We start from the raw sequence: 27,318 nt of genomic DNA, 5'->3' as shown, positions 1-27,318 counted from the left end.
GTCATCAGTCCAACGCAATGAGCTACACTCCCGGACTTAATTGAGACCTTCATTCGGACTTGGCCTCCAAGAGGCTCTGTTGCTTCTGTTCTTCTTCTCTTTCTATTTCCCTCTTTATCTGGGAAATTTTTGTGTAGCTACCATTGAAGGATTTTTTTTTCAGAGACAAACAAGAAGTTGATGTGATTGCTTTAACTCCGGCCATAAATTTTTCAAAATCTGTTACATTTCTTTAGGATAACCGGTGGAAGGTGGCTAAGGAGGCTGATGTGTCTGGGAGAAGACTCTTGCTCCCTCTGGGAGAATGAGTGGAGCAAGTTTTAGCTACAGAAAGGACATGGTCATGAGTCTCTGCTCTCCTACCTGTTAACAGGTTCCCTAACCACGTCGGTGACACTTGACATGAAGGACAAACAATGCGTTGAACCGGAAGTGCTTTATAAACCCACATTGTCCTGGCACAGGGCACTTTCCCTCAATTTCTCTTACGTAGGAATAAGTGAAGAGAATACTGATCCTCTTCAGAGAGGGCCAGTACCATCTCCAAGCAGCTCATGTTCCCTCTGAGTGCTTAAGAGGCAGGCACATTTCTGAGATTGTCTCCCTCTTATGTGGGCATCATAAGCCATTATGTTTGAGCTGTGAAGCTGCATGGTTCTTAATAAAGAAGTCTCTTGGATGCACCGTTTTCAGCCTAGTGCATTATACACAGTGCATTTTCTGGGCTGGTAAAATCTGTATTGGTGTGTCTGAGTGGACATGCTTTATGCAAGTCTGAAGTACTTCATTTTACTTCGACACTTTGAGACATGTCAAACCTTGGGTCACCTTGAAAAGCAGAATTTTTATAAACATGGTTGTTAGTATGTATGAAAAGCTTGACAGCATGGCTTCAATATATAAAAGTATTTGAGTAGAGTTATTCAGCTCTGGAGTGGTTATTAACATTCAGTTCCATACTAAAGTAAGTCTACTTGAGATCCAATGTGTGCACCTTGCTTCTGAAAACCAAACCTAAAATTTCAAAGTCAAAAATACCTACAGCACTCTGAGCACATCGTTAGGTGGTATTCATGACCATAGGGCTCTCTTTGGTCTCTGGCATACTTTCCGCGGCTGACACCGTTTGGCACATTGTGTAAGCTTAGCTCTCAGTTATTTCAAGAATATTAACAACCCTGCTGTTTCTGATAAATTCAAAATCAATGAGCAGGTTGAAAATGCTAGTGAAAGAAGAAACAGGAAAAGTTTAAGGTAAACTTGTAAAAGTGAGCGCTGGAAAGGCAATGCTGTGTGTGCATTGGATAAGGGGCTTTAGAGGGCCAAGGTTCCACACATGGGGTTGAAAGTGTTACCCACACAGGTAATGAAATCTGGTGCAATGCACACACTGAGGAATAAGTGGATCACTGTCAGATGTCTGGTAGCTGACTGCTAGTTCAGGAAACACTGAAGGGTCTGGGAGTTCAATAGCTGGGAGTAATGATGGTGTCTCTGATGAAATGTTGGTTCAAAGATACCTGTTTGATGAATGTGTGAGTCAACTTAAGGGTCAGGCCATGATGACATGTCGCTTTAGAGAATTTCCAAAACTCAGAGTATAAATGAGTCAAGTCCTGATTTTAAGACTACAGCTAAGCACATTGGGAGCATCATCTGTATTTCTGAGGAGGGATCAAGGTGGGATGCCTATCTGCCTCCAAGCTTTCAACACAAGAAACTGACCCTGTTTGGAACGCAATGCTCCCTTGATCTTAAATCAACAAGGAAAGGGAACCTGTCCCAAAGTTCACATCTATGAGGACAGAAAGAATTCAAACATTTTCCGAGTCATCTGAGCCAGTTGAAGAGACGATCCTAACTTACTTGTTTGTGATGAGGGAACTGGTCTCGGGACTCTATTTCAATGCTGAGCAGCTGAATGTTCCCTGAGAATACTAAAATAGGGGAAATGGGCTAAGGGGGGATTGGAAAGCCTGTCTGATTCATCTGTTTTCAAGGCATAAGCATAAGTGATCTTTTGGTCTGCATCTGGTTTGCCTGTGGCTACAATGTCAGCAACACAGAAAGCAGACTTTAACATAAGGCAATGTGTGTTCCTGCACAACCCAGAGATAGTTTCTTCACCTGAAAATGAGTTCTGTCAGGGCTGGAGAGATGGCTCAATGGTTAAGAGCATTGTCTGCTCTTCCAAAGGTCCTGAGTTCAATTCCCAGCAACCACATGATGGCTCACAACCATCTGTAATGGGGTCTGGTGCCCTCTTCTGACCTTCAAGCATACACACACAGACAGAATATTGTATACATAATAAATAAATAAATATTTAAAAAAAAAGAAAATGAGTTCTGTCATCAAAATTATTGTCCAAAGTCAAAACAGTACTAAATCACTTATACAAGACTGTACCACTATTGACATTCAAGTGGCTAGCAAGCCATTGTAAAGTTAGTAAAATTCAACACCCACCACAAGCAAAATGAAATCTCTGTAGAAAACTTGAAATGTGCTATCAGTATATAATGGTCCATTTTATCTACTAAGACAGTGAAACCTTAAAAAAAAATAGACCCAAGATGTAACTAACTCTCTCTCTCTCTCTCTCTCTCTCTCTCTCACACACACACACACACACACACACACACACACTCACGGTTACTTTTCCTTTTTTTTTTTTTTTTTTTTTTTTAACATTCCAGGATGGTTGTTTGTTCTCAATAGGACTGAGCCCTACCTGTTGACATGTAGAAGACATCCAAGTTGCAGGGCATCAGGGGAATGAGACATACCAAACCATCAGCTTTGGGTCATTTGTTCATCTGTGTGCTCTACTGAGTGGAAACAGTGCTTTTATGTGCCAGAGGCAGCTTGGCTCAGGAACTTGGTGCCAGTGGGAAGAGAGACTTGCTGGCTCCAGATCTGTGGGAACATGGATAGATCAGCTTCTAGAATTACTTCACACTTCTAAACACTATTTTAAAAAAATAAAGAGTGTGTTTTTAATTTTTAGCCACAATACATTTTTCCCAAGATGCATTCAGCAAAAGTTGGCAGACTCCATCAATCATATGCAGGCATACGGATTCCACCAGGTAAAACGGATTTGCATTCTGTCGTCAGGGGGCTAGATGCATAGCCATCTCCACTAATGTTCCACAAATTAGTTCATTAGGATCACGCAGACATGAAATTAGGCAGCAGAATGTGAGCTCTGCCTTGAGAGCCACAGGCACAGCCATTCGTCTTTCCCCATTTATCTTGAGTTGGGAGTATCTTGGATGTCATGCAACGAGCAGATGCCAAGATGTGTCTGCTGAACCTCTCACTGCAGAGCCAAAGCAGAGGCGGCATCCCCAGTGGCTGCGAACACCCAGGGAAGACTGTTTCTAGAGTGACAAATGGCCTCCCAAGCTTGGCGTCAATTGTGATTCCTGCTCAAGTGGCTCGTGGGCGTCTTGTCTCTGTGAGCCTCAGTGTTGGGGATGAACAGAAGGTTCTGCTGCCAGCGTCCATTGAGCTGAGAGCTTCTTTGGGCCTGAGATTGCTTTTCCATCCATCCAGACAAGACCTTGTCCTTAAAGAACAAGCCCTACCGTTGTTTCTTTATTGGCACAGAGGCTGTGCTTTGATCTACTGCTGGTTCAGCATGCAATTGTGGTTTTGCAGTTACTGGTCTGTTTCTTTGGCAGCCGCCAGGCCACTCAGGTTCTGGCCTGATGGGAATTCTGTTTCTGAAGGCCCCAGCTATGTTGCTGCTGCCAAATATAGGTTTTAATTAAATCTCTATCATTCTGTTTATCAATAAGACTCGGGAGTCAAAGGCTGGGGTGAAAACCTGCTAGCTCAGAGAGCTTGACTGGCAACTAGCTGACCTCTTTTAGCTGGCTGCTTTCCAAAAACCAGTGCGCTTCTGCTCTGCCAAAACAAAAAGACACACACCACACAAGTCCCTCCCACTTCTTCCTGTGCATCTGTCTATCATCTTAAAGGCACCTCTGACTCTCTGTGGTTATTTTCTGTCAACTTGTTGCTAACTCGGCTTCCTAAACCAAGGTTAATTTATTTAATTAATGCAAACCCAAACTTAGGGTTTACAGTGTGATCAAATAACCCCCAACATCCTATTTTTGCCACAATATTAGATTGCTATCAGATCACAGGCTGTTCACAATAAATTAGGAATAGATTGTGGAAGGATTTGATGCATAGTAAGTCTGAAAATTCATGGTAAAACACAAGCCCAAGAAGAGAAGTTTGTGTTTCTTTTTTAATTTTTTTTAATTTAAATAACTTTTTTTTCATTATTTTACATACCAACCAGTTTCTCCTCCCATCTTTCCTCTCCTGTCCCCTTCCCTTTCCCATCCACTCCTCTTCCACATGGGCTTGCACAAAGCATGGCTTATCAAGTCGTGGCAGCACCAAGCTCCTCCCTTCCATTGAGGCAGGACCAGGTAATGGGAAACAGGTTACCAAAAGTCAGCTAAGTGCCAGGGAGAGGTCCTGCTTTCACCGTCAAAAGCCTTACTAAGAGACCAAACTACATGATTGCCAACACATGCAGAGGGCCTATGTTGGTCCCTGACTGTTGTTACAGCATCCATGAGCACCCGTGAGCTCAGGTCAGCTGTCTCTGTGGGTTCCCCCATCATAACTCCCCTGGTTGGTAAAATCACCCCCCCTTTTTTTTTGTAAGAGAAGGAGCTCAACACAGTGCTGCCTCTGTTTCCATCAGTTAAGGGACAGAGTATCTCTGATGGCAATTAAGGAAGTCACTAGCCTACTTACAGTCAGGCACCCTCTCCACCATTGCTCGGAGCCTTAGTTGGGGTCATCCTTGTGGGTTCCTGGAGGGTTTAAAGAGTTTTCTAATAGATCCACATCCAAGAATGGGCTTTTGAAGAGGCTGCCTAGACGTTCCTGTGGGCCAAGTGACCTACTCCTTTCCTTAACTCTTCTTTAGTGACACCCATCCATTGGGACAGCTCTGGAACATCAAGAACTGATGTTAAATTCAGGACTGGAAGAATGGATCAACAATTAAAGAGTTCTTGCTTGCTGTGCAAACACAAGGACTGGAGTTTGGATCCCAGCATTCACATTAGAAGCTGGGACTCTCTCTCTTTCACACACACACACATACACACACACACACACGAATGAATGAGTAAAGCCTTTAAAAGAAATAATGTTGTATTTTTGGAATGTTGGTCCTCGTGTGTGTTGACAGTGGAAGGCAGTCTCTATCCTACATCTATGGATTCAATCAACCACGCATCACAAGTACTAGAAAACACTGCATTTGTTTTGGCCATGTTCAATGCATATTGTTTACCTTGCATTATGATAGGTGATTTGATGTAAGCTCAGGAAGTATTTAGGCTAACTACAAGCATTGTGCTTCCTTACATGAGAAGCCTCAGCATCTGGAGATTCTCTATGTTGGCAATGAGGTCCTAAACAATATGCTGGCATAGAGCTCTGGAGAGGCAGTGTGAGTGGATGAGAGGGAAGTGTGGTCCAGGCAGAGGGAATTCCGGGCACAAAGACATGGAGGAGAAGGCATGCCTGATGTGGTCAAAGCATGATGACAGGTAGTTTGGAGTAGGAGGCCGCTTGTTCATTCCTGGCTGCCCAGAAATAATCTCTCAGAAACTGTATCATTTAAATCACTGCTTGGCCTTTTAGCTCTAGCTTCTTATTGGCTAACTCTTACATCTTAATTTAAATTATTTCTATTAATCTGTCTATTGCCACATGGCTGTGGCTTACCGCATAAAGTGCCATCTGGCATCTGTCGCTGAAGGGGCTCTATGGCTTCTCCCTTACTCTGCCTTCTTTCTCCCAGCATTCAGTTTAGTTTTCCCCACCTAGCTCTGTTCTGCCCTGCTATAGACTCAAAGCAGTTTCTTTATTAACCAATGGTATTCACAGCATAGAGAGGGAAATCCCACATCACCAGTTGGGGAAAATGAATGAGAAGGTCACCCCCCACCCCCCGCCCCAGATTCCATAGAACGAAAGTGATGACCGAAGGCTTGGCCTCTGAGTCATTAGCTTAGAAAGAGTTCTTTACTTTTCTGGCTTCTTTGAATAAACAGAAAGGCCAGGGCCAGATCCCACCTGCTATTAACTTGTGAGACTGATTCATTTTATCTTCTCACCCACTGTGCCATATAATTACACTGTAGAGAAGAAAGGATTGAATTTACTAAAAATAACATCTCAGACATCTGATTATCTCCCATCAAGTCAGTACTCTCTGTGTTATTTTCTTAATATTTTTTTTCAGTGGATTAACTTTTGAAAAGTCTTGGTAAACAATGACGTGGGCAGGGGCACTGGGGGTTGGCTGGAGTGAACCCTATGCTCTTAAGGAGGACCTGCGTTTGATTCCCACCAACCACCGACATCATGCAGCTCACAACCTCCGCTGACTCCAAGGACTTTACCCTCTTCAGTCCAACAAGGGCACCTGCACACACATGTGCACATGCATACACATACATAAAAGTAAAATACATTGTCCAGCTTCTTATTCCTACTGAGCATCAGAGTGCATGAACCTCCTAATTTGGTGTCGTTATTGTGTTTTGAGGTTATTTAAAAATAAATACAGGGCCTTGGGAGGTAGCTCAGTTGTTAAACTGCTTGCTATGCAATTATGAGTACCTGAATACTGATCCCTGGGTAAAAACGTGAGTACAGTCATGCATGCCTATAATCTCAGAACTAGGCAGGCAGAGACTGGTCGATAGCTGGGGCTTGCTGGCCAGTCAGATCTAGACAATCAAGGAGCGCCACGCTCAGTGGAAGAACTAATCTCAAAAACTAGATGGGGGAAATGATTAAAGAACACACTTGTTTTTGGTAGAAGAGTTTGTGTGTCTCCCTTCTTTGAGTTGTGCTGTTGAAGGGTCGCTAGATGCCTGGGTTATTGTAGGCAGTGTTGGCAATGTTGGATTCCTTGGGTTGTGATTTTCCTTCTATTACTTTCTGTAGGGCTGGATTTGTGGCAACGTATTGTTTAAATTTGTTCTTATCCTGGAATGTCTTGTTTTCTCCATTGATAGTGAACGATAGCTTGGCTGGGTATAGTAGTTTGGGTTTGCATCCATGGTCTCTTAGTTTCTGTAGTACCTCTATCCAGGACCTTCTGGCTTTCATGGTTTCCATAGAGAAGTCAGGTGTAAGTCTGATCGGTTTACCTTTATAAGTTACTTGGCCTTTTTCCTTTGCAGCTCTTAATATTCTTTCTTTAATCTGTATATTTTGTGTTTTGATTATTATATGGCGAGGGGACGTTTTTTTTTGATCCAGTCTGTTTGGTGTTCTGTATGCTTCTTGAATATTCAAAGGAATATCTTTCTTTATGTTGGGGAAGTTTTCTTCCATAATTTTGTTAAAAATGTTTTCTGGACCTTTGAGCTGTGCCTCTTCTCCTTCTTCTATCCCTATTATTCTTAGGTTTGGTCTTTTTATTGTGTCCCATATTTCCTGAATGTTTTGTGATGAGAATTCGTTGGTTTTGGTGTTTTCTTTGATCAGTCCGTTTATTTTCTCTATGTTGTCTTCAGAATCTGAGATTCTTTCTTCTATCTCTTGTATTCTATTGATTATGCTTGTTTCTGTAGTCTCTGCTCGTTGACCTATATTTGCCATATCCAGCTGGTCCTCAGTTTGTGTTTTCTTCCTTGCTTCCATTTCAGTTTTCAATTCTTGGACTGTTTCCATTACCTGTTTGATCGTTTTTTCTTGGCTTCCCAGGGTATCATTTACGTATTTACTCATTTCTTCAAACTTTTTGTTATACTTCTCATCCATTTCTATGAGGGCGTTTTTTACATGTTGTTTAAGGGACTCTATTGCTTTCAAAAAGTCAGTTTTTTCCTCTTCTCCTGTGTTAGGGTGTTCAAGTCCTTGTGTTGTAAGATCATTGGGTTCTGGTGTTTTCATGTTGTTTTTCAGATTGTTGGGTGGATTCTTGCCTTGGTGTCTGCCCATCTCCTCTTACCGATGCTATCTATTGGGTTTGGTTTCTAGCCATAAATAAAGGACATTGAGATTATAATTCGTGATTCTAGAGAAGCTAAATAAGAAGGTGAACCCAAAGAAAAACATATAAGCATCCCCCTGAATATTAACCTTCATCAGGCGATGAAAGAAGACAGAGACAGAGACCAACATTGGAGCACTGGACTGAAGTCTCACGATCCAAAGGAGGAACAGAAGGAGAGTGAGCACGAGCAAGGAACTCAGGACTGCGAGGGGTGCACCCACACACTGAGGCAATGGGGATGTTCTATCAGGAACTCACCAAGGCCAGCTGGCCGGGGACTGAAAAAGCATGGGACAAAACAGGTCTCGCTGAACATAATGGACAATGAGGACTACTGAGAACTGAAGAACAATGGCAATGGGTCCTTGATCCTATTGCACGTAATGGCTTTGTGGGAGCCCAGGTAGTTTGGATGCTCACCTTAATAGACCTGGATGGAGGTGGGTGGTCCTTGGACCTCCCACAGGGCAGAGAAACCTGCTTGCTCTTTGGGCTGAGGAGGAAGGAAGACTTGATTGGGGGAGGGGGAGGGAATGGGAGGTGGTGGCGGGGAAGAGGCAGAAATCTTTAATAATTAAATAAATTAATTAATAAAAAATAATAATAATAAAAAAAGAACACACTTGATATTAAAAAATAGCCTGTAGATGTGCTCTCACTCCTATGCAGATGAACCACCCACATAGAAATGCAGGGAGAGGCACAGAGACAGGAACAAAAGAGAGATTCAATAGATGCATATGCATGCATTGCGCAGCTGGCTCCTCTGCTAAGACATTCCATCGAGGAGGGAGGAGAAAGGGAGGATGCAGGATGGAGAAGTTCAGAGAAGCTCAAGTACTGCTCCCGCACCCAAAGTTAGATGCAGTGGTTTTTTGTTTCAGTTTTACCAAGTAAAACGTGCCTGAAGATCAGAATGCAGAACTAAGCCACTAGAGGCCAGGCAGTGGTGGCACACAGCTTTAATCCCATGACTCGGGGGACAGAGGCAGAGGGATCTCTGTTAGTTCAAGGCAACCCTGGGCTACATGAAATGGATCCAGTCTAAAGGAGAAACAGAGCTCACACAAAGGTGATCCCAGCTCTTGGTATCGCAGCACTAGGGAGGTGGAGACCGGAATGTAATGGCTGGGTAAGAGGAATATAAAGCTGGAGGAGACAGGAGTTCTCTGCAGTCTGAAGTGTGGTAGAGATGGTTGCAGTCTGAGGCAGCAGTCGGAAGCAGTGAGGTTCGTGCTACCGGCAGATAAGCAGGAAATAACCGGCGGGGTGGAGGAACTTTTCAGTGGCTCTGCGTGCAAGCTGGGCCAACGGTTCCAGGGGTAGAACTTCCATGAGTGGTCACTGCATGGGGTGGGCTTGGTGATGCGTTTGCCTTTCCATTGTCTGTGCTCCTGTGAGTGTCCCAGCACCCTCACTGTTTCCTCAGTCCGGACTTGGGGAGAATGTGGCTTTCCTAGCTTGCTCTCATCTCCTTGGGAAAAGTTGTGCCGAAAGAATAGAGTTCCTCTTTCAAGAGTTTTTGTTTTTCTTTCTGTTCAAGTTTGAAAATCACAAGCAGTACCTTTATGTACTTCAGGCTCATAAACGGCTTCAGTAAAAGAAGGTAAATTTTAGTAGTCATTTCAGAAACCGAAAGCTGTTCTTTGGATTTTATAAAACACTGTGCCACAAGCAATAGGCGCTTGGCTCCAGGTAGGAAAATAGTGTAAGAGAAAAGTAAAGGTAGAAGATGTGCTTAAAGTTAGTTAAACAGAGTTTGAGAGTGTGACTGTCTGGACGGTGGTTTACGGTCCCTACAGTCTGAGAGTGTGACTGTCTGGACGGTGGTTTACGGTCCCTACAGTCTGAGAGTGTGACTGTCTGGACGGTGCTTTACGGTCCCTACAGTCTGAGAGTGTGACTGTCTGGACGGTGCTTTACGGTCCCTACAGTCTGAGAGTGTGACTGTCTGGACGGTGCTTTACGGTCCCTACAGTCTGAGAGTGTGACTGTCTGGACGGTGGTTTACGGTCCCTACCATGATCAAATCCCAGGCTCCCATCAGGATTTCCATGCTAATCGTGGTAAAATGCTTTCATGGACATTTGGGGATAGGGTGGTGTGTGCGCTATATCTATCTGGGAGAGGTGTACTTGCCAATATACGAGCATGTAGAGATCCAAGGAAAGCACTAGAGTCTTCCTCTATGGCTTTACACACTGTTTGAGACTTGGTCTCGCACTGAACCTAAGATATGCTGTTTGCCGCCAGCCTCTGCCTGTCTCTACCCTGCCAGCACTAGGGTTCCAGGCACCTGCCACCAGGCCCAGCCACTACATGGACACTGGGGATTAAAACGCAGGTCCACAAGCACTTGAATCCACCCTTGTAGCTGGAGAGTCATCATTGTCATGTCTGTGGTCCTCCTCCTCTTCTCCTGCTCATTCTGTGGCACATGCTAGGCAAATCCAGGAATAGAGCTTTCACGCAGCTGGTCTAGGCCTGAGCTGTGTCCGTGACCCTCTTTTAATTTTAAGACATGCAATTGTGCAGAACTTGAACTCACTCTGTAGTGTATTTCCTTCCTTCCTTCCTTCCTTCCTTCCTTCCTTCCTTCCTTCCTTCCTTCCTTCCTTCTTTCTTTCTTTCTTTCTTTTTTTTGTTTTTTTTGTTTTTGTTTTTCGAGACAGGGTTTCTCTGTGGTTCTTTCTTTCTTTCTTTCTTTCTTTCTTTCTTTCTTTCTTTCTTTCTTTCTTTCTTTTTAGATTTATTTATTAAATAAACTGTTCTGTCTGCACGTGTCATATGCCTGCAGGCCAGAAGAGGGCACCTAATCTCATTACAGATGGTTGTGAGCCACTGTGCGGTTGCTAGGAATTGGACTCAGGATCCTTGAAAGAGCAGGCAATGCTCTCTGAGCCACCTCTCCGATCTTTGTATTTCCCTTTTCAAAGGTGATTTTGTGTGTGTGTGTGTGTGTGTGTGTGTGTGTGTGTGTGTGTGTGTTTAAGAAAAGAAAAAACATCTCATTCCCTTTTTGAGTACCCCAAATTACACATCACATTCTTTTATTTGGATACACGGTTGGAGAACATTTAGGGCCCACTCAGCTGAGATTGCTCTTGGGAGGCTGTTAGCTACATCAGGTCAGTGTCTACGCTGGTTCTTTTACTTCAGAAACATGTATTTGGAATAGCTAAGTTTCCCTTCTGGGGAAGGACTGCTTAGAAAGGTCTTATGTGCTGTGCATTGTGCTAGGCACTCCTAAAACATGGATGTTCAGTAACTCTATGTAGTTTGCTTTCTCACTTCTGGGGAAACAGCCCATGAGAAGGTCAGGAGCAGAGTCTAGAGTCCCACACTGAGGTAACGGAAGCTCTTGCTTCAGGCATTGCTGACACCAAGAACCTCCCGAGTGGGCCAGAGACAGACAGAGCCGGAGTGGGTGCCTTCTGTCCTCCCGAAGACACTGCCACATTCTTTCACTACTTCACACCTCTGTTTTTATTTTCAGACTAAAGAACCCATAAAGAAAACAGAAGACGAGGAAATAAAGCAAACAGAGGATGAAAAAACCAAGCAGATATACAAGAGCTGGAAAGAGGATTCCGAGTGGCAGGCATCTTGTGAGTACCACGGGTCTCAGAAGCAGCATCCAGACTCGCAGCTGGGCCTTCCACTTAGATGACTCATCCGGGAGGGACGGAAAGTGCATCCTTGAATAGTGTCTTTCCACTGAGTCATCACTCAGGTTATCACAAGGTGACAATTACTCAGATGCCCGAGTAGCAGAATGGCTTTCTAGGCATCTCCATATCATGAACTCATGTTTCTGTATGGTGGAAGTGTATGCAGCTGTGAAATTATCCCAGGAAGACTGCTCAACAACATTAAGATATGTCTCTTTCTTGGAGAAAAGAATTGTAAATAGTATAAAGTGCCACTGTTCTAAAATTCTAAATTATGAAGGCGAGAGCAGGGTGATTATTTACATATTATTTACACGTGAACCTTGATTTTCTTTGAGAAGCTGGATTTTAAAATTATTCATTTGAATTTTCCTCCTTGTTTTTCTGTTTTGGTTTTCTTCCCACGTTCTCCATAGTGCTTATTTTTGAGAGCAGTTTCTTCTTTTAACTTCTGGGGAACACTATGATATGCCCACCATACAACTTTAATACAGTGTATGCAGGATTGACAGGTGGGATATACTGGCATCAGTGTTGTGACTCCCTGCCTCTGACCCAACATCAACTCTCTTTTGAGTTTGGACTGCTAGGGCCAGACCAGGAAGATGGGACAGGCAGAGATGGGCAACCGGGGCCTAAGAGTAGGTTAGTCGTTGCTTGGCATCCGCAGAGAAGACTCCACTGCCTGATAGTTGCTTGAGACAGGGAGACAGAGCCTAAGCAGCGTGATTTTCAGGCTGCTAAGAATCCTGAATTGATCTGCAGTTCCATTACTGCTAAAAAATTTGTGAAACAAAAGTATTTGTAAGATTCAATCTGTGACCTTTTTGTGCTAAGCACTGAAACTCTGGCATAATAAAATGTTTTTAGTATGTCTACAATGTCAAACATGACACTATTTCACCCATGATGCCTGATATTTAAAAAAAAAAACTCAATGAAAATGGTTATTGCAAAAAAAAAAAAAAAAAAACAAAAACCACAACAACAAAACAAAACCCCAAATTTTGAAGTTGGGCAGTAGTGATACAAGCTTTTAACCCCAGCATTTGGGAAGCAGATCTCTGTGAGTTCGAGGTTGGCCTGATCTACAGAGCAAGTTCTAGAACAGCCAAAGCTACACAGAGAAACCCTGTCTTGAAACCTGCCCTCTCCCATGAAAAGAAAAAAAAGAAAATAATTATTGCATTGTACACTAATCTTTAACACTATATGGCTAAAACATGACAACCCCCTCTATTTTAGAAAGTTATTAGTGTTCAGAGGCATACTGAAAAGAGCTTTGTGTATTTACTAAGGTGCTCTGAAATTATCCATAGCATGTTTATGAGTAATAATTCTGTTACTTTCTGTCTTTTTGGCCTATTCATGTTCAGTTAAGCCTGTGGTGGGCTCTGGATCTGACAAGCTGTTCTTTTCTTAGCCCACCTGCTGTGGAGAAGTCCTGCTTTCCTAGTCTCTGCTGGAGACTTGGGATGCACTGCTTCCTGACCGTGCATGTATCAGGGATGTGCTGACCTGGGATGCACTGCATCCTGATCATGCGTGTATCAGGGATGTGCTGACTTGGGATACACGGCATCCTGATCACGCGTGTATCAGGGATGTGCTGACTTGGGATACACGGCATCCTACCGTGCATGTATCAGGGATGTGCTGACTTGGGATGCACTGCATCCTGACCATGCGTGTATCAGGGATGTGCTGACTTGGGATACACTGCATCCTGACCGTGTCTATATCACAGATGTGGTTCTGGCCTCTGTGTTCCTAGCATCTCTGACCAGGTCTCACACTTAGTCCTGCTAATTGAATTAACAATCCTGCTACGCACTTTCCACTTCCACTTCCCCCCTCCTTTGTCTTTCTTTCCTCCCCTCCTCTGAAAGTCCTCAGTTCCTAAATGCAGAAAAGATACTGCAGATAGGAACACCTCAGCGAGCCTATGAGAACCTTCAAAGGGTGATACTAGGTACAGGGAGTGATTGTTTATACGAGCACAAGGCCAGTCTGCCAGGAGTCTTCCCAGAGAACCACTGTGCAGGGCTGAATCTCATGTCTGTGACTCTGAGTGTGACCTTCGGCAAGTCTGATGGACTTTCTCGGATACTGTTCTCTTTATAGTGCGAAAATCCAAGGCAGCTGATGAGAAGAGACGCTCCCTAGCTAAGCAAGCACGGGAAGACTACAAGAGGCTTTCCCAAAGGGGAAGGAGCGGAGAGGGGATGCAGAACCCTCTGGCTGGTCCACAGAAGCCCAGAAGACCTCCTCTTCCCCCGAAGCCCCAGTTCTTCCACCCACTAGGAAACTCTCCACAGTCTTTAGGGTAAGAAAGCACAAGCATGGCTTTCATCATAAGCACCCGGATGGGCTGATAAAAACTTTATCTTGGGACAGGAGAGCTGGCTTCCTGCTTAGGTCAACGAAGGCTCGCCTCTAACCCTGTTTTCTTCCCTGGAAGATTTCCACAATGGCTATAATTAGAACCCCACCCCAGGGTGAAGATGTCTACTTAGATGATTTCCTGTTGCCCCACCTACACCCTGTGGCAACAAGCTAACAGGAAAGAGAAACAGGAGCCTGGAAGGTAGGAGAATGTATGATGCTCAACATTGCCTCTAGTGGTCAAAAAAGGGAGGCCCTTGCAAGTAGGTGGACTCTCCACGTCCCTGAGACTGCTTTTTATTGCTGAAGAGTCAGGGTTTGATGGCAGTTCTCTTTCTAAGATGCAGAGTCAAGGCCATATTTTCAGAATTTTGAAATGCTCCATCTTGGAACCAAGTCTCTATTCTGCGGTGAAAGTACCTTTACCTCTTAGGCACAACGCATATCGGCACAAAAAGAATATAGCGATTCCTGGAATAAAACCCTATCCCTTGTGTTTACTGTATATCAAATTCTTTTTTAAATGACTACTGATTTGTAGAATTGTTATTCTATTGTTTATTTGTTTGATTATAGTAGGAATCAAACCCAGGGCCTTCCACATGTCAGGCAAGCACTGAACCCCTGAGCTATGTTTCCAGCCATAATATTTCAATATTTAGAAAGAAATGTTTAAGATCAATTATTGATTGCGTAATACAAACTGCATCTAACATTGCCCTCTAAACTAAAAACTGAAAGCACTTCTCTATTAAGAGTTTGGCAAAACGAAACAATCTGTTTTGTTTTGTTTTTAATTTTTTTAAAAAAATATTTTTTCTTATTACTCCACGGAAAGTTCTATATTGAGATGTGGTTACCAACACTAAATGACCCTGTACACAGTTTGGAAAATGAGGTTTTATTTTTTTATTTTTCCCTTACAGCTAAAAAGAAAAAGTCAGGAAATACACACCTCCTTAACTTGGTAGCAGGCCAGAAATAGACTCCTGCCGTGGCTCCGCCTAGTGTAACTGCTCACAGAGCTTCATGGTGGCTGTGTCTTGTTTTCCAGCACCTTCCTGGGGCAGCATGGGATATGGCTCACACGATGTCTCTTTCCTCTACTTTTTAGTGTACTTGATGGAAGACAATGGAGGTGGCCTTTTAAAGGGTAGCAGACAGTTCTTGTCAGTTGTGTTCAGGTCACTTTTTCCAACTTAGACACGGTATGAAGAGCTCTCTTGTGAGCCAGAGCAGTTGGGGCAAGGCTTGGGACTCTGGGCAACTGTGACACAGGCCAGCCAGGAGCCAGCCCAGAGAAAGACAGACAGCAGCCTGTCCCATGTATGTGAAATTTTACTCCGTTTCTGAGGAGTATGTGTAGATAAGGAAGCTCATGTGGAAACTAGCGTGAAAATTTGTCATATAATAATATCCTGTGTATGCCAGGTCTGCTTCCTGGGAAAGCCAAATATTAGAAGACATTTTCTCTCAAATCCTCTGAATGACATAAATGATAATACATAGCCACATTTGCATACATGCATGAATGTTTGCAGAGTTGACATGTCACGTGGAACCCATGGCACGAAATGTTGCCAGCAGAATCACAAAAATCATGCTAGTTTGTACAGCAGGAAATTTCCATAGCTCACTCAGTGTCTTTGTCTTAGACTGAGATTCTGCTCATCCAGAGGCTGTTGAGTGGGATTTGGGGTCTGTTTATTAAGTTGCTGCTTCGGTCTTCTGAAGTGGAGCACACCCACCCTAGAACCCCGTTCTGTTAGTTCTGATGATGAGTTCATTCCACCATGGTGCTATCGCCAATCTTCCCTCCCTGGTCTGCAGACCTATCCCCTTTACCTTCCTCTCCCAAGAGCATCTCTTACTAGAAATAAACCTCAGAGTGGGAGAGGTGAGCAGAAGCCGAGAAAGAAGCGGAAAAGCAAGTCATAAACAAGCGAGGGAGGCAGCTACCCCATTCCATGTGCTTGTCTTTGTTTGCACATCCAGTCTCTCCAGGAAAACAGCTTTGACTTCTGAGTGCTTCTTTTCTCAAATGTTAATTGGGAGTTAGTGGGTCTTCTAACCCATAGTGAAGTGAATTTGAATCTAACACAGTAGTGGTTATCGCTTTGACTGGTTCTTTAGGACCAGATAGATGAATGTGTTTCCCTTTCTCTGATCTTGAAGAACCATATAATGGTGGCATGTAGGGGGCCAAACCTACCATTAGCTCTGCCTTGTGATTAGATGTTGGAAATAGAAATGCATATAATTCTCTTCTCTCACCGCTTCCTCCCTCCCTTCTCTTCTCCTTCTCTCTCTCTCTCCCCTTCCTGTCCCCTCTTCCTTCTTCCCTCTCCCCTCTCCCTTTCTGTATAAAGTTGTCCCCTCAATATCTATGGGAACAATTTTCAAGATCCCTTGAAGAGACCAAAATGTGAAGGATGCTCAAGCCCCTTGTATAAAATGGGGCAATATTTGCATGTAATGCGTGCACAGCCTGCCTGTACTTTAAATAATGTCTAAGTCTCTTGCAGTGACTAATATCATGTAAGCGCTATATAAATGAGTAAATAAAGCATTGCTTGGGGAATAAGGACAAGCAAAATGTCTTAGTATAGTAGAAATTTTTTCTTTGAGTATTTCCAGTCCTCCAGTGTTTGAAGTGATGCAGACCAGTTTATGTGTGCATATATATGTATATACACCACATATACATGTGAATATACATGTGTATGTATGTGAGGCTGTACATACATATATATACATATATAATGGATCGTTGTTTTTCCCTTAAATTACAGTTGAACTTTAATTATCCTTTAGCACAAATAAAAATATCACATCTATAATCAGATTATCATAAATTACCATTTATTTTTTATTGAAAATGTATACAATATATTCTGGTCACATCTTCCTCTCCCTCATTTCTTCCCAGGTCCTCCCCACATCTCCACCCATCCAACTCTATACTTTCTTTTTCTCTCTCTTTAGAAAATAAGCAGGCAGATAGAAAAGCAAACAATCCAGAATTTATAAAAAATAAACAGTGAAAAAGTATAAGACAAACACACAAAATAAAACCCATAAAAGTACAAAATTTGAAATCATAATATGCAATCCAAAGACCAGTGAAATTGAAAAAATGCCCCGCCAAAACGTTATAAGACAAAAATAATGTATTCCTAAAACACTGTTGAATTCATTTTACCCTGCCCTGTGAGTGCAGCTACAGCCTCTGGTGTGCAAGCCCTGTGCGTGTGGCCACAGCCTCTGAGTTCACGTGTGTGTCAGAGTCTAGAAGACACTTTTATTGGTGTCATCCACACCCCCTAGCTATTACACTCTGCTGGTGTCCTTGTCCACACAGCTTCCTGAGCCCTGAGGGTAGGGATTTAATGAAGACATTTATGGCTGAGTGTTCCAAGACCTTTCACCCTCTGAATGTTGTCTGGCTGTGGGGTCTCTGTATATGTTCCCCTCTGCTGGAGGAGGAAGCTTCTCTGATGGCGGCTGAGCAAGACATGGAGGGCATGATTTCCAATGAGTTAGCTCTAACTTGAGAATTGTCTTACCCATCACAGGAATCAGGGGGTGACAAGGACAGAGTCCAGCTCCACCCAGGAGGACATCATCCGATGGTTCAAAGAGGAACAACTGCCATTCCGTGCAGGTTACCAGAAAAACTCAGACACCATTGCTCCCTGGTTCCATGGTGAGTGATGAGACCATCTCTGTTGGCAGACAGTGTTTGCTTAAGAAGGACAAACAGAAGGGCTTTCCCCTCCCTTCTTCATTTGTGCCGTACTAACAGAGCCCTTCACATTATTTTTACGAAGTGTTTTCTTCTTTTGAGAGAGCTGCCTTCCTGTGCCTTCTTAGAAAGCAGTCCGCATTCATGGTCTCTGTGTGTGGTGGTGAATTCTTCACCACAAATACAGCACTCCAGGGTAGATGCAGGAAGCAGGGCTTCCTAGGGAGTCAGAGGAGAGGGTGGAGCTTCAGCCAATGCCACTGTCTTCCTCCCCTGGGAAGTCAGTGGGGGCTGTTTGATGTAGTGGGGCAGGGTTAGCAGGCAGAAGGCCAGCTATGAGTCAGCTTTTTCTTAACTAGTTGAATTACCTGAAGAAACAGTGGTCACTTTCTATAGCTGTTCAAGCCACTCGAACCCCAATTTCCTTGTGTTTGGAATAAGAATCTGGAGCATTTTGAGCTTAAAGAATCCTGTGACTTTGATGATTTCTTTACAATGCTCTAGTAAGTCCACAAGATGGAGTGTTTTGACTCATGAGACGGCATTAGCTCAGCATTCGGCATTTGGCTTAAGAGACTTGGTTAACTAAGACTCCTTTGTCGACCCAGGTCATACTCTCTGACTGCTTCATTTGAAGAGAAGTCAGTTGTTTCTTTAAGGCCTGTGCTTAGGAGCCTGGGGTATCGCTCTGACAGAGTTATTTGCCCAGAATGTACAAAGTGCTCAGTTATAATCCCAACCCAGAAAAGAAAAAGAAGAAAGAATTACCTGTGGCTGAATCGAACTTTCGAGTAAGTATCCATCCGAGGTATTCTTCCCACTTAGCACACAGGGCGTCGTGGTTTGGACTATGTTTAAGGCATCTCACTCTTCAGTAGTGTCAGTGTACACATAAACAGACCACAGAAGATCACCTCCACACACACAGCATGCACAGCCACTGCTAAAGCCTCCCAGCTCACCGGTGACAGCTTTCTCTCAAGCGCTGCTTCTGTAACATAGGTCGCAGCAGATGTACCAGCTGCCCTTGCAAGTATCTCAGGGTCAGGCTTTGGTTTTGATCATTCCTGGAATTGCCCTTCCCCCTCCAGGGACAGGGTTACAAGCGTCCCTCCCCTCCGTGCTGTTGTGCTATTGTGAGAGTCTAAGAGAGGACTCTGCTGATTCTACATGCCTTTGCCAGGGCCATCTCCCTGTCTGCTGTCCTCAGTTTTCCTTTCTAAGACAAGCACAGGAGATCAGCCAGGTAGTTTCTGTGTCCTTGGACAGTTGATGTATGCTGTCGCCCCTGGTTATGAGAGGGGTCACATTTTCAGTTTTGTGGGGTTTTGTTGTTGTTTTGTTCTGTTTTGTTTTAAACAGCAGGGTATGAGAGTGTTATTGGAAGAGTTAGTTTAAGTCATTAAGAATTCTGCTATATACACTGGCAGTTCTGTCGGAAAAACAAAGCTAGAAGACACGGCAGGATTAATAATCCACTGGGAGCTTTGCTTAGAATATACAATTTCGGAGTGTTCCATATAATACTTTATAGATATGACATCGTCGATCTGTTCTTAGCAAATATTTATCATAGTTATAAGGAAAATAAATAGCACAATAAATAAATAATGTGATAATAAATATGCAGTCATTCAGTCAGTATATATTTATCCTCCATTTTAGGGAGACTGAGTTTCACGTTCCCATGATGGTGAGGGGGACCACACTTTGTCTCTCTGCAATATGTTTGCTCGCATGTTAGTACTCAGGAATGGACTGACGTCACTCTTGAGAACATCTTTTCATACCCACGTAGCATAATCTCTTCAGAGAAAGAATTTCCGAAAAGGAGAGACATTTGCGTGCTGAACATTCCTAACCCAAATAGCCAAAGCAGGCACACTCCAGGGCAGCTAACGTGTTCCTTAAATAGTTCAGACTTTAGACCCTTTCATGCCCTATGTTTTCTTGTTCTAACTGCTCAACTTGCAGGTCTACTGAAATACGTTATCATTTGAAAATCTCCTGTTATACTTGTGGATAAGTATGTTGAACAAGGCACACCCAATCCCTACTGAGTATGGCCGAATACCCTGTCGTGATCGCCCCAACGAATACTCCCACCTCTGTTCCTGAGTTCCTGCTGTCTCTGTATTTACCAGTGCTTGATGTCGCCTGATTTCATTTCCTGTCTTGTGGGTCCACAGGGGAATTGCAATGGTTGGGCTTGCCCTGATGCATAGTGAGCCTGAGCCCCTCACGTATTTGTGGGTGAGTGTTTGCTGTAAATAGTTCTATAGAAGTTTTGGTCACTTTTTCCCAGGGGATTTATTGAACTTTTGTTTTGATTTGTAGAATTTTATATATTCTCAGTACTAATCATCTATCAGTTCTATGAACTATTTTTTCTTTTAGTCTATAATTTATCTTTTAACACCCAGGCACATTTTGAGGCACAATTTCTCATTTCAGTGCTGTTTGGTTTAGTTTTTCTCTTTGGTGATTTTTTGGCTTGTATCATGTACAACCAACCTGCAATGTTATATATATATATATATATATATATATATATATATATATATATATATATATAGTATACAGACATCTTTCCATTCATTATTGTGTTAAACTTCACATTACCTAAAATTCACCACTTTAGCTGTTTTTATTGCTCTTTTAAAACAGAAAACATTATTTTTAGTAAGCATAGAAAGTAATGATTTTCCTTATGACACTTCATACATTTGTTCATTTGACTTCACTGACATTCATCCCACCCCTGCCCACCCCTTATCCACTTCCCTTCTTCTATCTTCCGCCTTCCTGTCCATCTTAGCAATGCTGTTTATCTGTGTGTGCACGCGTGTGCTGGCCCGCATGCCTGTGCATGTGTGTAGAGGTCAGGGTCAGACTTCTTCCTCTGTCATTTTCCAACTTGGTTTCTGAAACAGGCTTCTCACAGATCCCGGAGCTTACGCCAGCAAGCCCTTGGCATCTGCCTGACTCTTTTCCAGCGCAGGGTCTCAGATTCAACACCCAACTTTCCCTTGGGTGGTAAGAATAGGAACTCCGGTCTTTGGTTGTGTACCAGGCACTTCACCTGCCAAGCCATCTCCTCAGCCATTTAGCTACTGTTGAACATGTTGGGGTCTGTTTTCTGGAGTTATGGGCGGTTTCTGTGCCAAGGATCAGTGTGAGTTGTAAACGGGAAGTCTTTTCACGTCTTTCCAGGGCCTGTCCTATATCTGGGTACGTGTGGAGACTTCCTAATTTATACAATGTACACAGTTGTTTTTGAATGTCATAGTCTTTAATTTCTACCAAATGAAGAGAAATGAAAGAGGCAAGGAGTTTTGAAGTTTAATTTCCAGAACTTCAAGATGTGAGTTGCACTCTCGCCACCCACTGTGAATGGGGAGGTGTTTATTGTGTGCAGGGTGTACAGAGCAAATGAGCTCATGCGTGAAGAGTTCACAGCACCCTTCCTGCTCCCGCTCCCCTCTCCCCAGAGAACAGGCCTTCTGCTTCAGTCTACCAAAAGGAGCCTTTTCCCCACCTGTGCTTTCTGCCTTCCCTTTATCACAGTCTCGCGGTGCTGAGAAACAGTTACACAAGGAGCGTGTGATTCTCCAGTAAACCAGATCTTAATTCCTGCCAAAGCTGTCTCATTTGGAAGTACTTACTTAGGACCTGTCCTTAAAATGTCAGAAGGCAATAGTGACATGGAAGGTCATGGGATAGAAGCCACAACAAAAGATAAAAGGATTTGGCTGTTGGGAAGTTGGCAGGTCAAGGCTGAGCCTGTGGGATAGAATGTAGCCACTGGGTGGGCTGCAGCCACTGTCCTAGACGCTTCTGTGTCTGAGACGTATCATCTTCCGAATACGGACATTAAGGGTATTGGGTTTTTTTGTTTTTTTTGTTGTTGTTGTTATTGTTTTTTGTTGTTTGTTTGTTTGTTTTTGGTTTTTTTTTTTGGTTTCCTCAACAAAGGGGATTATTTCTTCTTGTTTGTATCATTTTTATCCCTTCACATGCTGTGGTCCTAGACTAATTCTCAGCTCAAGTATGTCTTTTCCCTTGACTACAATCCCGGTTTTTAACCCATTTTATTCTTGCAGCTAGTACCAGGGTCCTCCAATCCTTCAGCCACACTGTTTAGTCTCTGGTGTTTATGAAGTATATGAGTCCTCCTGCCCAGCTGACCAGCAAAGTCACCAAGCATAAGCTAACCCTGGGCTCTGAGTCTCCAGAGTGCATTGATACATAATCCACTCTACCCACTAACATGCTTCGAGAACTCATTGGGAGAGTCAATGACTAAACACACCTCGAGTGTGAAGTTACACCCACACGTCCATTTCTTCATTCTACCAACATTTCCGCGCCCCCCTAAACAGACAAAACTAGCGGTGTAGGGATCTCGGAACCTGCCAGAGACTGGGCTGTGAAAAGACAGAAATGCAGAGAGAAGCACACCTCTAGTTCAGGGCTTCCCCAGTGGTCTTCGCTGCTAGACAGCTTCACTCCCACACTTGCTTTGCACATCCGGCTGATCATTAATTTTGAAACCATTTACAGTTACCAAATAGGGTATAATTGAGATCAGTGAAGTAGCTCCATCCTTGCTTGTCCTCTGGATGTCTTTTGCAGACGGGACACATAACTGAGCATGCCTTCCAGATGCTGTAGTCTCAAGAGTTTATATTTTATGCCCCTCTGAAAGCAAATTCTATACTTTTAGTAGAATTTGACATTGTTGGATCATACTATATACCTTTACTTTGTTCTATTTATCTACACCTCTCTACCTCATTCTTTTTAATTTTCTCCATTTTTTATAGGAGTAGTTATCCCTGGAATTCAAGTTGCCTGTAGACAGCCATCAGTGTGGGGTCCTGTGTTTTTCTCCATTTCGGCAGCTTTTCTCTATACTCCCAGCTCCTTCTGCAAGGGTACAAGACACCATTAGAGCTGGTGTAGGTAGCTGATCTTCTTAAGAAAGGCTCATAGATACACCTCAGCAGACCTGCCAATCAGGGCCTATTAACGACCTATCCTTTGACCATCTTGCTCCAGAGAAGAACTTTCTTAATGTTAGACATCAAATCTTGCTCACCTTTCACAAAGGGGTAGCTGTCTACCCAGCACAAATTATTGATGCATGTGGCGATTCAAAGTCTGTAGCTAAGCCTCAGGTGATGGCTTGTATCCTATGCCATTCATTATATCTAGGACACACGCATTTTATGAGGTAATGAGACTATGACTAAGAAGCAAAACCCACGTCACCACTGTGTGTTGCAGGAAGGGCAACTGGAAGCCATTCCCTGGTAGTCACTGCGGAGGAACCAGCTGTTTAGCATGCAAGCTTACATTAGTGGCATCAAGGCACTTTTCCTAATTATTACCATGGGTTTGTTCAGATTTTTGAAGGAATTGGAGAAGATGAAACAGAAATAGGCTAAAGCTACACAGGTTCATTCTAGGATCTATGGTTCCTCTCTAGAGAATGCTGTGTGCTGCTGTTCTTTTCTGGAACACTCAGACCTTTCTTAGCAATTACACAGTTCCATGACTGTTCTGCACAGATCTTACCATGATTTCTGTTAATGATGAGAATAGAGAGGACTTTGGACTCCAAATAATTCACTGCTAATGTGTTGTAAATGATGTACTCGAGTTACAAATGTCCAGTATGCTAGTTTTGTGGGTTTGTGTGTATGTGTGTTTGCTTGCACCTGCATGCATGCATGCATAGAGATGGAACCCAGCATTGGTTCCATTGACCAGCATTGGTCTTATGATTCAGGATTTAGTCTTAATGTTGTCCTTGACACTGTTGGAGCTGTGAGGTTATCCAGAAGTCAGTGTCCAGTGGAGTGGGTACAGCAGAAGCAAGAGTGAGTATCTCTGCTTTAAGGGATCTTACTTAGGCTCTGTGTAAAAGGGGGATCCTAAAGCATTGAAGAAATCATGATTTTTGTCCTTAGACTTTTCTTGGTCATCACATGTTTGGTTTGTTGGTTTATTTGTTTTTTTTTTTTTACCAATATCTTCTTAAACAACTATATGACTTTGGACACTTCTTTATGCCAAGGAAAGAAGACCAAAGAAATAAGTGGTGTTAAGTGTATATGGAATTAGCTGCATGACTTCACAAATCTGAAGCCCTTTGGCCTTGGCCAGGTGACCAGACCTCTGTGCTTCTGACACTTTTCTGTATGACACAGGATGACTGGGTGAAACATGAGGGCTTGTTTGTTGGGGTTTTTGTCCTCCCCAGTTCCCACAGCCGGTAAATACCAAAGAAAACCACATAGAATTCTACACTAATCATAAACAGATTTTAGCTCAGGCTTCGTATTAGTTCTTATAACTTATATTAGCCCATTATTAGCCCATTATTCTTATCTATGTTAGCCACATGGCTCGGTACCTTTTTCAGCGGGCCAGGTCACATCTTCTTTCTTCTGTGTGTGGACAGGACTGGGAAGGAATGGGCTTCCTCCTTCCTAGAATTCTCCTGTTCTCATTGCCCCACCTCTACTTCCTTTCTGGTTGTCCCACCTATACTTCCTGCCTGGCTACTGGCCAATCAGCCTTTATTTAAAACATAATTGACAGAATATAGAATTGTCCCACACCACTAATGGTGTAGGAGTTCCTTCTGTTTATATGTTGCTTTCATTGGTTAATCAATAAAGAAACTACTTGGCCTGATAGGGCATAACTTAGATAGGCGGAGAAGACAGAACCGAATTCTGGGAGGAAGAAAGCAGAGTCAGAGAGCCGCCATGGATCCGCCAGGTCAGATATGCTGAATCTCTCTCGGTAAGCCACAACCTTGTGATGATATACAGATTGTTAGAAATGGGTTAAATCAAGATGTGAGAGTTAGCCAATAAGAGGCTAGAGATACTGGGCCAGGCAGTGATTTAATTAATACACTTTCTGTGTGGTTATTTTGGGTGTAAGCCAGCCAGGTGGCCGGGACAAACAAAGGGCCCCCACTCTCCATGTTACAACTGGGGACCAAATCTTTCAATAGATATAGAGTGTGAGGTCCAACAAAAACACCAGGAGATAAATGTAACCATCAACAGGGTGAATGAGAATGGGTAATGCTAATAATTCTAGTCCATTAATTATGAGGGAAACATCTAGATAGCATTTTAAAAGCTTTGCTCATGGTCATGTCTTCTGAGCTGGGACTTGGGGCAGGTCCCAGAGCTCTCAGGAACAGTGCTTTTAAGTGTAGCAGGAGCTGAAAGTGTACCGGGTAGAAATAAGAGACTATGAAGCCATAGACTCTCTCCCAAGTGCAGTTGGAGACTGTAGAAAGTTACTTCTCATCCTGTGCTGCAGGCAGATTGGCATAGGAGACTCTGGGGACCCTAACAGCAGAGACTTTGCAAATACTGTTTCCAGCAGCCTCTGCTTTTTTATATTTTGGGGGACACCCAGAGGCAGGATTGTAGCACAGATGGCAAAGAAGAAAGGCAGATGGCAGACAAAGCATTGGAGGGCATCCCAGGACACGGGAAACCTGCAGCAGCCTGGCTCTGGTAAACTGTGCAATGGCTATAATCTCCTGCAGCATTGTGGCAGCCTTAAGTGTAGCCTGAAGTCTGTAGAAAACAAACCCAGGCTGAAGAGAGTAGGAAATGGCACCCTAGTAAGACCTGCACACCCAGCTCGACCATGCTTATTGTTTCAAGAGAAATGCATCTTCTTGTGGGTTGTTCTGGGTAGATATGAACACCTCTTTGTGCAATGCACATTTGTAAAATGTCATGAACATAATGAGCAAGCACCAGAGCTGAGGACCTGGAACAGACCCTGACCCTGCAACCTTGGCATTGGCGTTTTCCTGCTTAGCTTGCTTGTCTACAAAACATAATGATAATAGTACCAGATCTTGTTTAGAACTCTTTGAATGTTAAATAAAAGGTGAAATGTAAACAGAAGCATATTGCACCGCCATGGGAATGGGTAGGAGTTTACTATGGGCTCAGTACCTAGATCCATTGGCACCACCATTGGAATAGGTAAGAGTTTGGCTATGGGCTCAGTACCTAGATCCAGTAGCACCACCATTGGAATGGGTAAGAGTTTGGCTGTGGGCTCAGTACCTAGATCCAGTGGCACCACCATTGGAATGGGTAAGAGTTTGGCTATGGGCTCAGTACCTAGATCCAGTGGCATACTTATCCTGACATTCTTAAGGGTCCTAAAATACTATGTAGTTTTCTGTGAGCACACTTTGAGACATATTAAAAATTATTTACTTATTTCTATTTTGTCCATATGAATGTTTGTCTGCATATTTATATTTGCACCACACACATGCCTGGTGCCAATGGCGGTCAGGAGAATGTATTCATTAGATCATCTGGGACTGGAATTACAAGGAATTGTGAGCTGCCATATGGGTGCTTGAAGTTACAGATGGTTGTAAGCCATGTGTACTGGAAATGTAAATTTGATCTTTTGCAAGTGTTCTTTACCACTGAACTATCTCTCCACCCCTTAAAGCTTCTTTCAGAGTAGTAATATTACCCCCTTTGTAGGATTGCTTTAAGGGCTCAATGACATTGTGTCATTATTTGGTAATCTTTTATTTAATCCAAACATATATTTTGCCGATAACTCCCAGGGAAGTTGGTTGTACAGTACACAGCTGGTGGGGCTGTGCACTGTGCAGAAGGGTTCATACCCCTTAACTCTACCTAACAGTTCTCAGGCTGGTGGCAGTAGCTTCACAGAGGGGTAAGATGTGAGCTGAAATCGGTTTGCTAGGTCTTTTTCAGGAGTGGGTGCTAAAGATATTGAGTGTGTCGGTGAGGGAGCTGCCTGACGGCCAGGAGGTCATAAGGCAGTGGGGAAGGGCAAGATGGTCCTTATGAAGTGTGCTGTGCATGACCCACACAGCGGAGACCAGGTATGCCAGGTGCTCTGCAGATCAGAGTAAACAGCTCAGGAGGCATCCGAATGCCTCTTATTCTCTGCTTACAGGAATTTTCCAGAAGGGGATAATCATTCTACCAACTTCTCTGCCTGCTGGATTTCTAACTAGAGCTATGCTAGGGTTTTTAAGTTACTGTGCATCTCTTTGGGTCTGTGGATCTCTTCTGGGCAACTTTCTTAAGGCTGTTTTGTTCAAACCTTCACTCCAGAGAGTTGTAAAAACCACAAAGGCCAATGCAGTAGCTATTGCCCACACATGTCAAGAAACTAAAGAAACAAAATAAAACTGAAGCTTGAGTCCACAGTCATATTCACTCTAGCTCAGGTCTCAAAAAAATACTGCTGGCTGGTAGCATCACCCGACCGATACAGGGGACATTTCCCCCATTGCGGGATATTCTGTTTCATGGTGCTGCTACAGAAAGATCCAGTCCCTGTCATTACTCAGAGAAGGATGTGTAGGACTGTATTTTGGTCAGCTAGTAGCTATCTCTGCCCTTTGATCC

At 43.4% G+C, this 27,318-nt stretch overlaps 1 protein-coding gene across 1 annotated transcript in view; it reads left to right on the top strand.

Annotated features, from left to right (window-relative positions):
* The window catches only part of Sh2d4a (SH2 domain containing 4A), a 67,803-nt gene that overhangs the window by 30,692 nt on the left and 9,793 nt on the right, over nt 1-27,318 (top strand). The window contains exons 5-7 of the mRNA XM_057752482.1: nt 11,556-11,667; nt 13,855-14,056; nt 17,691-17,821. Of these exons, the coding sequence (XP_057608465.1) occupies nt 11,556-11,667; nt 13,855-14,056; nt 17,691-17,821 (445 nt within the window). The remainder of the gene's footprint in view (nt 1-11,555; nt 11,668-13,854; nt 14,057-17,690; nt 17,822-27,318) is intronic.

This window comes from Chionomys nivalis, chromosome 20 (genome assembly GCF_950005125.1).
Source record: "Chionomys nivalis chromosome 20, mChiNiv1.1, whole genome shotgun sequence".
In the NCBI taxonomy this organism is placed as follows: domain Eukaryota; kingdom Metazoa; phylum Chordata; class Mammalia; order Rodentia; family Cricetidae; genus Chionomys; species Chionomys nivalis.
The sequence above is the reverse complement of the archived record's forward strand: the minus strand, read 5'-3'. Positions and strand labels throughout refer to the sequence as shown.